Genomic DNA, 15802 nt, shown 5'->3' with positions numbered 1-15802 from the left:
CCATAATCCTCAATGTGTTTAAAAGCTTTGAGATCAGCGCCAGTGTATGGGGATACCCCGTTTACCACATAGTGGTACAGATCGTGTGGACTGAAGTTGGGCAGACTCTGCGATTTAATGAGGTCTGTGAAAACATAGGGAGGAAGAAGGTAAGGGTCGGTATCCAATCCTGCGATCTCCAACTTCTCCAAATACCGCTCTTTGTGAGCACCTACCAGATGCCCTACCTCGACCGATAATGGCACAACTTGTTGTTCAATAGAAGAAGCCATAAAGAAGAAGATAGTATTATTATTACAGTTTATTTAGTGTTATTTATTTAAAACTGATTGAAACTAATGAAACTTTCCGCTCGTCTACTACACTGTTTAGCTTGTGCTTCCGGTGATTCTGCCGTTCGTCATGGCGTCGTCACGTGGTTGTGGTCACGTGTTTGCAAAGGGTCTATATTTAATGTTATGTGCTAGGTTCGCCTTTAGCAGCTGTGTTCATTGGTTCTATGAGCCCAGGTTAGCTTAGCTCTTTGTAACATCAGTTTCAGATTGGCAGCCACTGGTAACGGTTAATTTCAGTGTGTGGTGAAAATCGATTTGCAGAAATGTGGAACTTGTGGAAAAGTAAATCATGTGAAGATTTAATTTAATGCATTTTGAGCAGTAACTAATTTAACAACTCTTCTTGGTACTGTACTGAAAGCAGCTTTGACCTCTGTGGATTAATGAATGTGATGTGATGAGCCATTGAGTAATATCAAACCCTTAATGGATAAAGCTGGTCTTATTCTGTATTTTTCATATTGTCAGGCGAATCACCATGGCAATCATGAGTGTGTTTACATGGACATGATTATCCTAGTTATGAACAGGTTTTTGAAGTATCCCGAAGTATTTTTTGTTTGAGCATGTAAACACCATATCCCGATTTCAGAAACTTGAATAGCTGGAGTACTCCAACAGAAACTACTCAAACAGACTGACTATCTGCAGCCAAGTGATGTAACAGAAACACACACAATTGGGGCAGCGAAAGCCTCTCACTTCTGGAGCAATAAAGAATGTCTATGTAAACACACACCATGACAAGTCAAAATAATTATACATTTTTGAATTTATCATACATCATTAGATTAGAGATTATAATTATTGTACATGTTGTTCCTGTGGCTCTCTGCCTGTTGGTTCTTAAATACGTAAATCGTAAATAGTGCATTTGTTGCAGACTATTTGTGTGGTGCTCTAGTCAGTATTTGTGGCAGCAAGACAGGGTATGTGGGATTGAGTCAAAATAAAGTGAAGTGTGTGTTCATGGTAAGGAAGGAACATATCACCCAGTGCAACAGTGTGGCTCGTGGATGTGTTTTTAACAACAATAGAGCTCTATGGCACAGAGGAAGAAGTTATATCAGGCTGTGATACACAACTATACAGGTTAGTAGATACATTCACTGTTGGTTTAACGCTGCACATGGGATGTGTTAAGATTATAGAATAGTGCTACCATTACACTTTAACTGCACCAGCTGGAAGAGTTTTCAGACCATCCTTACAACTGCATCACCTAACGATGGTGACGTTTCTGCTATAACTATCAAACACAACCGCACAATATCTGTGAGAAACATCATGCATTATCGAATAGGTTGGCGTGGTTGTTCTTATTTTATAGCAATGTCCTTGTTTTGTTTTTTGTAATTCACATTCTAAATTCTACAATATAATTTGTTGCCAAATTTCATAATGTAATTCATACATTAAAAATCTATATATTTTAGTTTCATTGCATTTTCTTTCGTCATTTCATTCCCTACCCTCATTATATGAATTACCTTATACAATAAATAAAAAATGCATCTGCACCTATTTTAGACTCTAAAAATGGCCATCAAATGTGACAAAATGGTCACAGTCTGGAGGTTGCGGTAGATATAATGGATCTGATAGTATCACAGATGTAAACATACAGTCTTTTAAGCATTAGGCCTACCTGTCTCTGTGCTTCCTGTAGCTGGGCTACCTCCTGCTGCAGCCTTTGAAACTCGACCCTCAGCTCCTTCTCCCTCTGACAGGCTCCCTCGGCCTGGTGCCTTGCCCCCTCCAGCTCAGCCTCCAGGCGCTGCAGCTTCAGGTCGGACAGGGCGTCCAGACTATGGGAGCTCTGCAGTGTCGGACCGCGGCCCTCTGACAAAACCAGACACACAACAGCCTTAATCTGTTTCATCGGTTCTCCCTGTTTTTTCTTACAAGTCACTACTCTACAATGATATCAGTAGAGGAATCAAATGTAAATCCTAAATCATCAGTATCACCGTTTTACATGTTTGTGGCTTGCAGTCATGTCGAGTTAAACGTCTATTTGGTTGAGTATTTGTTACTAGGGATGTCCAGATCAGCTTTTTTGACCCCCCAATCTGATTTTTGAAATATTGATCTGCTGATACCGAGTCCCGATCCGTTTTTTTTGTTTACAAAAATAACTAAGTAAGCAAAGTAATTAAATATGTCTTAAGCTTAATACATTTAACTTAGCGGAGCAAATTAGTCTTTTCTCTCAACACCAAAACAGTTCTTTTTAGGATCCCAGCAAATCCCCAACCAAAAGATAAACAGTTTCAAGTTCCCCGCTGGACAACATAAAAAAAACGCTTAGTGATGCCTCTTGTGCTTAATAGTCAATCTTTGATTTTCTTCTTGTGCTCCAGGGAATAACAGCCTGTATAGTTAAAAAGTATGGAGGCTATGTCGATCTGAAATGAAGACAGATTCTGCAACTACTTGGCCTATTTCTTGCTTATAATGTTTTCAGAAACAAAGAACTATTTTCGTAAAATCGAGATCGTATTCCGATTATGGTCGGTTTTGAAATCCCGGAGCAGACAGACCCACGTGACGCGTTCGTCCAATCAGCTGCAGCCATCACGACTGTAGGAGTGTGTTTTCTTTGCTTGTCAGTGGTCAGGGAAGAGAAACTGGTGGCGAGCCCTCTAGCGTGCAATGCTGGGAAGCGGGGCGATCCCATCCGTGAAAACAACGCGTATATGGACACCCACCATGACGGGCGATGCAACAAGTGGGCGCAATCCCGTGAAACTGTCTCGTTCATGCTCGTCACACGTGACTTCGTGAATTGTCTTGAACTTTTCCCTATGCAAGCGACGTGCAGTGCAAATCAATGAACAATAGTGCAACAATTGTTTGTGAGTTCCCCAAAATATTAAACGGTTTTCTAAACAGTTATCAGGACATAGACAGTGGGGCTTTTGCTTGTCAGACGGCACAAGACTGGATTTCTAGGGTAACGTCCATAATTATGACTATGCTAATTTAGCTAACATTACCTATCAACAATAAGTAGTTAGGAAAGACTAGGATTGCCACTATTTGGTATAAATTGACCTGTGATTAGGGATATATGATACCACAGTCAACTAATGTCATTCAGTTGTACCAGCAGGGATACAGTAGTCCCCATGGTTACCGAGCATTTACTCGCGGAGTGTTGTCTGCCTGTCTGTTCACAGGAGCGCAGTGAGACCGCGGATCCAAGCACCTACGCAGGCGAAGTGTCGCTTTTCGTCTGAAAAGACGTTTACGCTGGGTTTCCACTAGTCCATACCTCTATACACTGGATGTCTTTCATTTCGGCAGGATGTCCGTTACCTTCCGCTTTCTTTGTGTTGGCATTTTAAACTCTATGGATTTATGAGGACTATGGTTAACTGCTCCTCAGATCTCTGCAGGTTAAAATCAGACAGCTAGCTAAACTATATGTTGAATCTGAGTGATCTATTGCAAGACTAAAACAACCTTTGAACGTACACATGTTCCACCCAAACAAGTTCCTTCCCGAGGCTATTGTGCAGAGGCGCCGTTGCTCCGTGTGGTGCTTAGCCCAAGATGATTGTTATTGGTTTAAAGAAATGCCAATAAACCAGAGCACGTTTTTCTCCCAACCTGGAATGCTGTGTGGAGTCGCCCAACCCTCCTCCGCAGCCTTGTGGAGGGAGGTCTGGCAATGCGAGACTAGGTTTCCACAGGCAGCTGAAATCACGGCAGAGTGGAGCGATTCAAGAGAACAGCGGTAAGACTAGGGTTGGGTATCGTTTGGGTTTTTTTCCGGTACTTAACTTTATGAGGTTTTTCAACATTAATATGAGTTCCCCCAGCCTGCCTATGGTCCCCCAGTGGCTAGAAATGGCGATAGGTGTAAACCAAGCCCTGGGTATCCTGCTCTGCCTTTGAGAAAATTAAAGCTCAGATGGGCCAATCTGGAATCTTCCCTTTATGTCGTCATAAGGGGAAAGGTTACCTCCCCTTTCTCTGCTTTGCCCGCCCAAAGAATTTGGCCCGCCCATGAGAAAGAGAGAGACATCATGGCTTGCAAACGAGCGAAGCATGGCAGTTGGTCAAGGCCACACCCCCCACCCTCCACCTTGCCCACCTCTCTCCTCCTCAATAGCATTTAAAGCTACAGGCACAGAAATGGCACATCCTAAGGAAAGCTCATTGTGGGACTGGCTCTAGTGGCTGTAATTCTGCACTAAGGCTGAATTTCGGGAAAGAGACTTCAGATACAGTATTAGGGGACCACTAAGGCCTATATAAAAGCATCCAAAAAGCAGCGTGTAATAGGACCTTTAAGGCAGCGATCACTACAAGCTGATGTAAATAATTGGAGTAAGGTAATTGGGGTAAATGCGGATCCCCAATTGGCTCCAATCCGATACTTACGATAGGGATCGGGACATCCCTATTTGTTACGGTAGTTACTTTTTTTAAACAGTTACTAATAATGTAAACTGTTGCTAAGCATACATTTTACTACATTTTTATTTTATTGAGAATACCTTAATAGGATGACAAGTTGAATAAACCTTTTTTCCAATCATAGCTTAGCAACCATAACGAGGCACAGCAGGCCAGGCAAGCTTTAGCTTTCTCCACATGCTGAAGTCCAGGGTTGAGAGTTCAGGTCCAGGATACCACTATCTGAGAGTAGGAAGACATTAACAGCTCTATCCTGCTGCATTGGATTGGAGACACAACTATTTTTTCCCTACTACTTCTTGCTTATTCACAAATTATATTGTTTGTATGCCCCCTGGTGTTTCGGACAACACTGCAACAATCAATGCGTTGAGCATAAAGGTCTCTATGCATGCTCGCAGCTCGTTCACCATCTACTAGGCCCACGCCACGTCTTGAACGAGTACAAAGAAAGCTTTATATGACATAGCATTATGTTCGCCAAACACATTGGTTAGTCTTCATCCGAAAAGCCTTTTTTCTTCTAACTTCAAAAGTTAATTATTATTCGAAAATAGTATAAATCCAACCTCTACCTTCATTTTCTAGAGCCTGATCTTACATTCTCCCTTATACTGAGACCTGTTAGCATAAACCTTTGTCTTTTACCTTATTATTATGTATGTAGCCACTGTGCATATTTAAGACCTTCAGAATTCAAAACTCAGCTTAAAGAAAGTCAACCAGAGACAGCATTTTTAACCAACTCATGAACTTATAAGCTTGTAAGCTTAGGAAATCTGCATGAATGGTTGCATTTTAGCCGACAAAATGGATGGTCGCCAGTCTGAAATCAAGGACCCATTGTTTAAAAAAATACTACAAATTGGTACAATGGTAAATCTATACCATTGTACCAATTTGTAGTATTTTTTGTTGATACAGGTAGTGACGATAACTACGGGGGCAGGAATAAGCAAAAGGTTGATTGTATATTTTGTGTTTTTAACTCACGACTGAAATCGGGGGACCTGACTGTTTAATCTAGTGGTATTAACAGCTGAAAAGTAGCTGATAGCACTGTTACTAATACTTTACTAATACTTCTATTATTATGAGTAGTACTGCTTACTGCTACTACTACTTATTATTATTACTTATATTTATTATTATTTCCACCATGATATAACTTGGCCTACTGCTGATCGACACAGAACTCACCTCTGGGTACATTCAGGCTGGCGTGGAGTTGAGAATGATGTGCGTCTTTGCTGCGGAGTTGAGCACTGAGTTTCTGAAGGGAAGTTTCTCTCTGTCTGACAGCTGACTCCAGACTGCATATCTGCTCCACATGCTGCTCTGCCAGAGTCGTCTGACACACACACAAACACGAGTGAAACTGAAACCCAAATTGCTGCTTAACATTTTACCATGGAATATTATGTGTGTGTGTGTGTGTGTGTGTGTGTGTGTGTGTGTGTGTTTGTTTGTTTACCATCTTGTCTAGGTCTCTCTGGACATTGTTTTTCTCCAAGTGAATCTTCTCATAAGCCTGGATGACTTCCTCCAACCTCTCCTCTCTTTCCTTACTCTTCTGGAGCTGAGACAGAGAGAGCGGGAAGAAATCTCTCAGACTTTGCTTTAACAGATAATTCTGGTTTACTACAAATTGGGTTGAATATTTATTTTATTCTGTCCATTATTCCTATTGTTGAAAACACAGTCCTCACTAAGTAAATTACTAAAATCTGCAAAATTAGCCACGCAACTAAAGACCCTATTTGTCATTTCAATTGTCTCATATCTAAGTATAAATCAAGGACTTTGTGTGTACGTAAGTGTGTGTCTCTAATAAGATCCCGCATGCGCACCAAATACATCACCCGCAGGACGCTGTTGTTCAAGTCTCTGTACAACAGTGAGGGCGGTGCAGTGTCGCCAACTTAGCAACTTTTCCGACCCCCTTAGCGATTATTTTTTCAAAAAAGCAACTAGCGACAAAGCTAGCGACTTTCTGTAGAAGAGAGAAGTCAGTATTGTATGGTGAGCGTGAGTCTTTACTCTTGCGGCTGCCACGGTCACCTCTCTCTGTTACTACTGAGTAGCAGCAGCGAGCCTGCAGGCACGTCATGTTGTTGGCCAGCGCTTTGCATGGCAGCTGCGCCACCTTCAGTGTATGTGAATGGGTGAATGACGCTTTGTCCGCTATATAAATGCAGTAGGCTACATTTACCATTTATCATCGGATGAGTGGTTTTCGAGAATGCTTTGTCGCTATTTACACAATAAAGTTGTGAACATTTTTTTACTGGGAACCAAGCAATCCGAACAGGCACACGCTTCAAACGGGCACTGCACTAGTCCAAATAAAATCCAGATGAGATTTAAGACACTTTATTTTGTCACATAAAATCTCTTCTTTAGTACATGTATGAAGCATTGTCAGCTCAGCTGTGTTCATTAAAAGTATATTAAATGACTCTGAAAGCCACAGAAACGATCATGATCAGATAACTCAGGTGTAAATAATATTAGGCTGCTGAGCTGTTTACTTTATGTGCAGGCTTGTTTCGTACTGAAGTCAACGTGAGTGCTTGGACTAGTAAGAGTCTGAACATACTGCCAAATGAACGGTGATGTGTTCACTTACTTCTGTACATACTGAAGTGCCCATGTATTGTTATGTGTTCAATTGTGTTCAATAGTCAGTGACTACAAATCTCTGAATGTAGTGGGGTTTGCATGTATGCAGACTTTAGGTACTCAGCCCTGCACTGTCTGCTTTTGAACACACCTCCCTAGTATTCAATTAGCTCCACCCAGACCAAACCCCCCTCGTTAGCTGAGCTTATTTAAGCACCTGTGCCATCATGGCCGCCTCTGGTGTTCTCTGCCTGTCAGTTGCTACATGTGACCCTCTCTGTGACCATTTAGGTAGGTGAGTAGATTGAAACTCTGGGTTATGCTTTTAAGACTTACACATTTTGATGCAGTTTGCCTGTCTGACAGGAATCCAAATTTCCTTGTGAGTGCTGTGATATATTTCTTGTTCTACTGAGCATGGTGTGAAGGAATAACCAGCAGTAAGTTATAATGGCTACTGGAAGTTAAAGTTATTGCACATTACTTACATTTGATTGTGTAAATGTTTTCTGACTAGTAGGCTGCTGTTTTGCCTTGGTTTAGTTTTTTAGTATTTTGATTCATTTAGTATGTCGTTGTTAAAGTGCCACCAGACGGCACTCTCCCTGTTTGGTCTGCTTGCATTTTATATATGACCAACTGTTATTTTTATATATTTCAGTGGAGCTAGTAGCCAGCTTGTGGTGGAGGCTAGGCACACTAGTGTGGGTCCCTGCAGTTTGTAGTGATAATAGCACTGGGACACGATTTGCGGTGACACAATTTGCAGTAAACAGGTTTGCAGTGACTATCGATTGCAGTGAGCACATGGTGGGTAAGTTGATGCACCCCTGGAACACACCCTAAGTTAGATTGCCTATCTACAGCTGGCCTCTGCCCACTTCCCCTTTTCATTTGGTAATTTTAACTAACTGGGAGTGTATTGTTTTAAAGAATTGACCTTTTTAAATTGTCAACATTGTAATAAACATTACTATCTTTTCTACTTACATTTGATTATCCTAATTTGATTGACCTACATTTCTAACCCCCCTCTTTTCAGGCACTTACAGTCTTTAACCATTTCATTTTCAATAAATATGTATTTCTTTTTGGAACCACGTCTGTCTTGCTTCAGTTAACCTGTGTAGCCTTTGTATTACTGGGTATTAGTTAAGGTAGAAGTAAAGCTTATCTTGGGGTGAAAGTCCCCAGGTGATGTCATCAGTTAGTTAGATTCCGGTGGTGGTTACTCCTGAGGAGCCACCGCATCCTGCCACATTCTGGGGTTGTCGGCAGGATTTCTGTAAAAGCAGAGACGTGTGTTCTTTTTGTTCTTTTTCTTTTTTTGTTGTACCAGTTGGTTAACTTTTATTCAGTATTTGTACATGTATATGCATTGTACATTTGAGTAGTTAGTGTTTAATATTGCAAAAGTGATCTTGTGAGGGCCTAGACCTCCAAGCAACAGGCCTTTGATACCCTCTCTTGCTCTGGTCTACATCTTCACGATGGATGAACTGAACCAATTAATACTTGGTAGCTCAACTACAAACAGAAAACAGATTGCTTAACGAACAAGAAGCAGCACCTGGTACTAGTGGTTAAGTAAATTACTTTCTTGCTCCGCCCGCCCACTAATGCTCCTGTAGAGCGACTGGTCTATGGTCCCAGAGACAGAAAATGTCCAATGTTTAAAGGTAAAACTAGTCTCAGCATTGCAGAGTGGGTGGAATAAGTTCAAATGTGTATGCGTGCCCGCCACTTGTCAAGGGCTGACCAAGCGCTGTTTATATATGATCATTTGGAAGGTGAGGCTAGAGAGGAAATAAAGTACAGACCTAGAGGGGAAAGAAAGGATCCTGATAAAGTCATAGCCACATTGCAGGAGTTATAGGGGTGTTTCAGATCCAATATTGCCTTACTCAAGGAAGCAACAGCTGGAGCTGCTGCCCCCGCGACCCGACCCCGGATAAGCGGACGAAGATGGATGGATGGATGGATGGATGGATATTGCCTTACAGGAGGACTTCTTCTCAAGGAAGCAACAGGAGGGTGAGACATTGCAGGAATTTCCCCATGCTTTAATGTGTTTGATGGACAGGGTTGTGTCTAAGGCTCCAAATGGCCTTCCAAACTCCCATGTGTTACTGCATGACCAATTTCTTGAAAATGTGTGTGATTGTGCTCTACGCAGGGAATTGAAGCAGTTTGTTCGCCGCCATCCTGATGCCACTTTGCTTGTCTTTAGTGAGGTGGGAGCAAGAGGGGATGCCGGGCAGTGCCAGGGGTAGGAGCCTTTCTGTCCCATCTGCTGCAGGTTTTCAGTATGCAGTGGTGGGAGACCCTCAAGGTCTGAGATGGCAGTTAAAAGAAACGTTGAAACCGCAACAGGAGCAGCTAAACCAACTTAGCAGCAGTCTTATTGCATTCCAGAATGCCCCAGGCCCTCTTTCTGTCATGGGAAGCAATCTATCATTTGTAGAACGTCAATGAGAGAACAATGTGAGAGTTCAGGTACCAGCTCAGCCACCTTTCCATGCTACTGCTATGACTCATAATGATAGGCTACATCAGCAGAACCAGCAATCAGAAAACTTTCACCCCCTGAACTATTGAGCCAAAGTTCAGATGGGGGCCTAGTTGGCTCAGGGCCAGAGTCAGAACACAGATTCTGTAGATTTGATGGCAGCTTGCCCACACCTAACCATATTAATAAGAGCAGTTCCATGTTTGGTTGATACAGGATCAATGGTGTCCACCATTACTGAGAGCTTTTATGTCCAGAACTTTGAGCCCTGGGGTGACGAAAAGCTCCGAGCATGCAATTGGCTACAGCTTAAGGCAGCTAATAGGCTAAACATACCTTATGTAGGCTTCCTTGAGCTTGATGTTGAGCTTTGTAATAGGGTAGTTGCTAAGCGTGGTGTGTTGGTTGTTAAGGACCCCCCTGGTCAGTCATCTTCTGCCACAGGCATAGTAGGCATAAATGTTCTCAAAACCTGTTACAGGGAGTTATTTGCACAATACGGCCCTGCTCTTCTTCAAAGATTATTTTTTGGGCATTTTAGGCCTTTATTTTGACAGAACAGCTGAAGACATGCAGCACTCTGGAAACCATGCCTTGTTTGAACCCTCAAGTGCTGGGCTGCCTGCTGGTTTACTGGCCTCACCAGCTCTGGTTCAAATGACAAGAGGTATAGTTTACATTCCTATAGTCAATGTAGGAGTTAATGATGTCATGCTCTACCCACGCACTGTGATAGGTACCTTGAGTCATGCCCACATAGTGAGTCTGTCCACAGGGCTCACAGAGGGGGAGGGGCTAGCTTATGCCAGCCGGGGCCTAAGGCCATCAGAATGCAATATGAACAATTAGAGTTCCATGAAGTTGGAGTTCTTGGCCCTTAAGTGGGCCATGCCTGAGAAGTTCAGAGAAGACCTGTTGGGCAATAAAGGTGTGGTGTATATTGATAACAATCCATTAAGTCACCTTTCAACAACAAAGCTGGTTGCTGTGGAACAGCGCTGGGCTTCAGACTATGTCATCAAGTACAGGCCCGGTAAGAGTAATGGCAATGTGGATGCCCTGTCTTGGCAAGACTCAACCAGTACATCTACCACTGACCACCTGACTCCTAGCACTCAAGTTCCTGAGTTCATGCAGCAAGTTGTGATGCCAGCGCCTGATGCTGATTTTCCATGTCACTCCTCCCCTAATCTCCATGTCCTGCAGGAAGCAGATGCCAACATACATGACTTTCTGGCGTTTTGGACCAGAAAGAAGAGGCCGAATGCTGGAGAAAGACGCAAGATGTCAAAGGAAATCCTGGCATTGATCAAGCAGTGGGATCACTGGAACTGTGAACTTGGTGTGGCAGAGATGTTACTGGCCCGGTATCCACCTAGATGTGAAGCGCTGGTGTCAAGAGTGCAAAAGTTGCCAGGTAGCCACAGTTTGAACTACGGGGGAGCTCGGCTCCCCTTAGTAAGACATGGGCTCCCTTGAAAACATGATTTGTGAAATTTTGGGGGGTCTCTAAAAATACTGACAATGTATAATTTTGACGTGCAATTTCAGTTTTGTGTAATGTGATCATTGTGGATTATTATGTGTAAAATTGCAAAAATATCATTCATGCATGACAGCAATTTAAACCTAATGCACTTCAATAAAGATAAGTATACATGCTATTCTTGTCATGAGCATCAAGGCGTGGCGGCGCTGCAGTGCAAATTCAATGTTAACTCAAAGATTCGTAGAAAAAATATAAACTTTGGAGGCCATTAATCGGTGCACAAAGTCCTTGAAATCCATTCAGCAGTTAACCTCATATAGCTATTAAACCTGTTTGAGTCGTGACAGCCGGCTACATTGTCATGAGTGGATCTGTAGCAGACAAGCGAGTGAACTTCACTCGAGTCAGGGTAAAGCAAATCCACAACATAAGCCATTCTTTTACTTCTGAAATAACATACAATGTTCTGCACGTAGCCTAGCTAGGCCTACTGTAGGTTTGGTGTATAAATGTATGTTAAAATGCAATTAGGTCGAGCAGACAGTCCGAAACATTGCAGGCTCACCTCGCAGACCATGGACTCGAGTCCTCAATGACTCACGAGCCCTCGACAGCCCACAAGTTCTCTGACTCGTGAGCCCCCGACGACCCGCGAGCTCTCGCGTGAGTCAGTCGGGCGAATCAGCTGGCTACGTTGACTCAAGTGACTCATACAACAGAATAAACCGAATCCTTAAAAGGAATTAAGTTTGCCAGGCCTAATAGCCATGGCAAAAAGAAAACAAGCCAGTTTAATTAATTTTAGTTTTACTAAGAAATTTTGTAGCAATGACTTTAATAGCACAACCGATTCACCTGCTGCAAGCCCTGTTAGCACACCTCCCACCGGGGTGACAACGCAAGAAGAAGCTGAAGAAATAATGTCCTCTCTGGCTGAAGATGGAGGTGGTAACAGCTCAGGCCGGTCACGATCCTCTTAACCCCTCTTGCTCCTCTCTCCCCTTAAATTGGAACAGCCAGCAGTGGAGAGACTGGAAGAGCCGATGGCTGTTAAGGATGGAAGCTTGGGGTGCGTCGCTTAGGCCTAATTGAACGGAGGAATTATGGTATTCTTCGGTAGCCTGAGTAACTTTAACCGTTGTTCATGTGAAATGTGAAAGACAGCCTGATGCTTTGTTTATAGACTATTTGTGGGTTGCTGTTTGCTGTCTGACCTATCAATTCCTGTCGATAAAGTATAATAGGGTCAATCCTGTATAGTGCATACACTTGTAGCTGTTATGTATCTTTGTAAGATCTTTGTGCACAAGCACAGTACTCACGACTGGATTGAGGAGCACCAGGCCCGGCTCCAGATGGCATTTGAAGGAGCCAATCAGCACCTGCAAGAGGCTGCTAACCGCCGAAAGGTATGTCACGATCAAAATGTGACGCTCCCCTGCAGGATGGACAGCTGGTGTATCTTAAGAATGTAGGAGTCAGGAGCCGCAACAAAATACAAGATGTTTAGCGCTCTGAGGTATATAGAGTTCTTAGAGCCCCCCCAAAAAGGAGGCCTGTTGCCTATCCACAGCTGGCCTCTGCCCACTTCCCCTTTACATTTGGTAATTTTAAGTAACTGGGAGTGTAATTGTTTTAAAAAGAAATTACCTTTTTAAATTGTCAACATTGTAATAAACATTTACATTTTTTCTACTTAAATTTGATTATCCTAATTTGATTGACCTACATTTCTAACCACCCTCTTTTCAGGCACTTCCAATCTTTAACCATTTCATTTTCAATAAATATTTCTTTTTGGAACCTCGTCTCTGTCTTGCTTCAGTTAACGAACCTGTGTAGCCTTTGTATAACTGGGTATTAGTTAAGGTAGAAGTAAAGCATATCTTGAGGTGAAATGGCGCGTTCAAGCCACCTCGGAATAACAGGGACCGTGATTACGTTGTTTTTCCAACTACCAGTGTTCACATGGTTAGGATGGTCAGGATGCGTGTTCTTCTTCTGTTATATTGGCGTTTGGCATAACAATTTGTTGCATGACTGCCACCAAATGTTGGGCGTAGCCTTGAGCATCAGGTGTGTGAAAACCTGGTGAAAACATGGAGGCTACAATAATTTGCTGCTGTTTTCTTATGCGAGCATACAAACAGCACATCGTCAGGTGTTTGTGTTATCTGCAGGACAACGAACAGGAAAGGACACGGATAATGTGTTGTTGTTTTTTTTATACATAGGCCTATTTATGAATAATTTGAAACATGTTATGTCTGTGTATGTTTCTCAGCAGAGGCATTTGTCCACAATAAACAGTTTATTGTCATTGAAATATGTTCAGTGAACCAAAGTCGCCTACATCAAACGTCAGTTGTCAACAACGCGTCACCAACTGGGAAACTCGGTTAGCAAAATCTGGCCCGAGTTTCCCACCTCTGATTCCGACAGGAAGGGACGTGAATGATGACGTTTTCACTCGGAAAAACGTTTTTCCGATGTCCATGAACGCACGGAAAGTCCCCAGGTGGCGTTGTCGGATTCTGGTGGTAGTTACTCCTGTGGAGCCACCGCACCTTGCCACATGTACAAAGTGTATAAATTAGTTTACAAGACAATCTGGCAAAGGATTTAGGGAGACTGTGGCTGAAATAGGAATCCTGACATGGCGTTATTGCCCTAGTAATTGTTTGCAGGTGATCACTCTGGCAGGAGACAAACCCACAGCAAAGCCACTACACAGCAGGAGAACTAGGACAGGCTCTGGCAAAATGTGCTCTATTGGATTGATATCTGGTGACTGTGGAGGCCATTTGAGTTCATTTTGAGATGATTTGAGATTTGTGTCATGGCACGTTATCCTGCTGCATGTTGCCCTTGAAGATGGGAACACTGTGGTAGAAAGGGATTGACATGGTCAGGTCAGCAACAATACTATGCTAAAGGAGCCCAAATTGTGCCAAGAAAATATCCCTGTCCCAAATGTAAAGAGCTTGAGACCTATGACATCCTTGATGACAATGTTACTGTTCACTGCTGCATCTTACCTTGAGCTTGATGATAATAAATAATATTTATATTTAAGTATTAAATAATACTAAAATACTCAAGTAACAGACATACTGCCCATCTCTTATTGTAACCATTTTAAATATGAAATTATTATCACTAGGGTGGATGGCAGCCATTTTGGATTTCAAGATTTTCCCTTCAGATTATTCATTAAGATGTTTCCGATGCTGGTTTGAACTTCAGCACATGGTCTTGACCATGGTTTAATGCAAAAAATGCATTGAGTTGCTGTTTAGATATTTGTGTTTAAAAGCAGTTGAACAGGTGTAACCAATAAGTGGCTTAACTTTTTAATTGTAGAGCTATTACAACATTAACAAAAGTTGTATTGTCTCATGCCGCTCCCTCACCAATACAAATCACTACTCTCTCACCCATGCAGATCAGTGTTTAAACTAAATCAGAGATCAGACAATTGCTACAATGGCTCAGTTATGTACAATATTACGTGTTGAAATCACTGGAGCTGTTTTCTTCCTGTCACTTTAGTGAGACAGAAAATGACAAATAACTAATTCTGTGTGATTTAAAGTGTTACTTCAGCTGCCATTATCACAAGGACAGACTATGTAGAGGCTCCATCAACTGCATACTGACGTGGTTACCATTGAGAGGAGTAAAAATTACATATGCATTTTCAGAGAGACAGATGTATTTACACCTTTTCAACATCTGACTCAAATGTGTCTCAAACCACCTACTGAGGTGGTTTTTCGATAAATCTCAAATTCTTCTTGGATGCGTCTAGGTGTTTTGATATTTTATAGCTATGTGATCCACTCAAAATACATGAAGTGTAAATGGGGTTAGGAAACCCAATGGGTCAAGAACCACCTGCAGATGGACAATAAGAGTCAATAAGTCAGACATATTTGGGAGAGAAAATTAGGGTGAACAGTAAACTTATTTCCAACATTTTGATATTCCAACATCTATTACAGTTTACAGACCCCATTCCTGATTCAACTTTGACCTGTTAGGTCTCAATAAATCAATAAATGCATAAATAAATGTATAAATAAATACAGGAATAAATAAATGCAGAAATAAATGCATGAATAAAATATAAAAATACTGAAATAAATAAATGCTGAAATAAATAAATAAAAGAATAAATACATAAATGTTTAAAATGTATTTCTACATTTTTGCCCACCAACATTTATTTCTGTATTTCTGTGTCCGTATGTTAATTAGGTAGGAGGTCCCAACCTCAGTCTAAAGCATGATTGGTTATAGGAGTAAGCTCTACTACACAGAGGAACAGCAAGTGACAGCAGCGCTCCTCTTTTCTCTATGTGCACAGTAAAAGTTTCCTGATTGATTATACACAATCCATCTACTATTAATCAGAAT

General features: G+C 42.0%; 1 protein-coding gene across 5 annotated transcripts in view; it reads right to left on the bottom strand.

Moving 5' to 3' along the window:
* The window catches only part of LOC116062908 (TANK-binding kinase 1-binding protein 1-like), a 42511-nt gene that overhangs the window by 5584 nt on the left and 21125 nt on the right, over positions 1–15802 (bottom strand). For all 5 annotated transcript variants that reach the window (XM_035994587.1, XM_035994589.1, XM_031317687.2 and 2 more), the window contains exons 4-6: positions 6238–6342; positions 5964–6114; positions 1984–2177 (exon numbers count right to left, since the gene is read on the bottom strand). In XM_035994587.1, the coding sequence (XP_035850480.1) occupies positions 1984–2177; positions 5964–6114; positions 6238–6342 (450 nt within the window). The remainder of the gene's footprint in view (positions 1–1983; positions 2178–5963; positions 6115–6237; positions 6343–15802) is intronic.

The sequence above is a fragment of the Sander lucioperca genome, chromosome 2 (assembly GCF_008315115.2).
Source record: "Sander lucioperca isolate FBNREF2018 chromosome 2, SLUC_FBN_1.2, whole genome shotgun sequence".
Classification (NCBI taxonomy): Eukaryota; Metazoa; Chordata; class Actinopteri; order Perciformes; family Percidae; genus Sander; species Sander lucioperca.
This window is presented reverse-complemented; position numbering and strand designations above follow the sequence as displayed.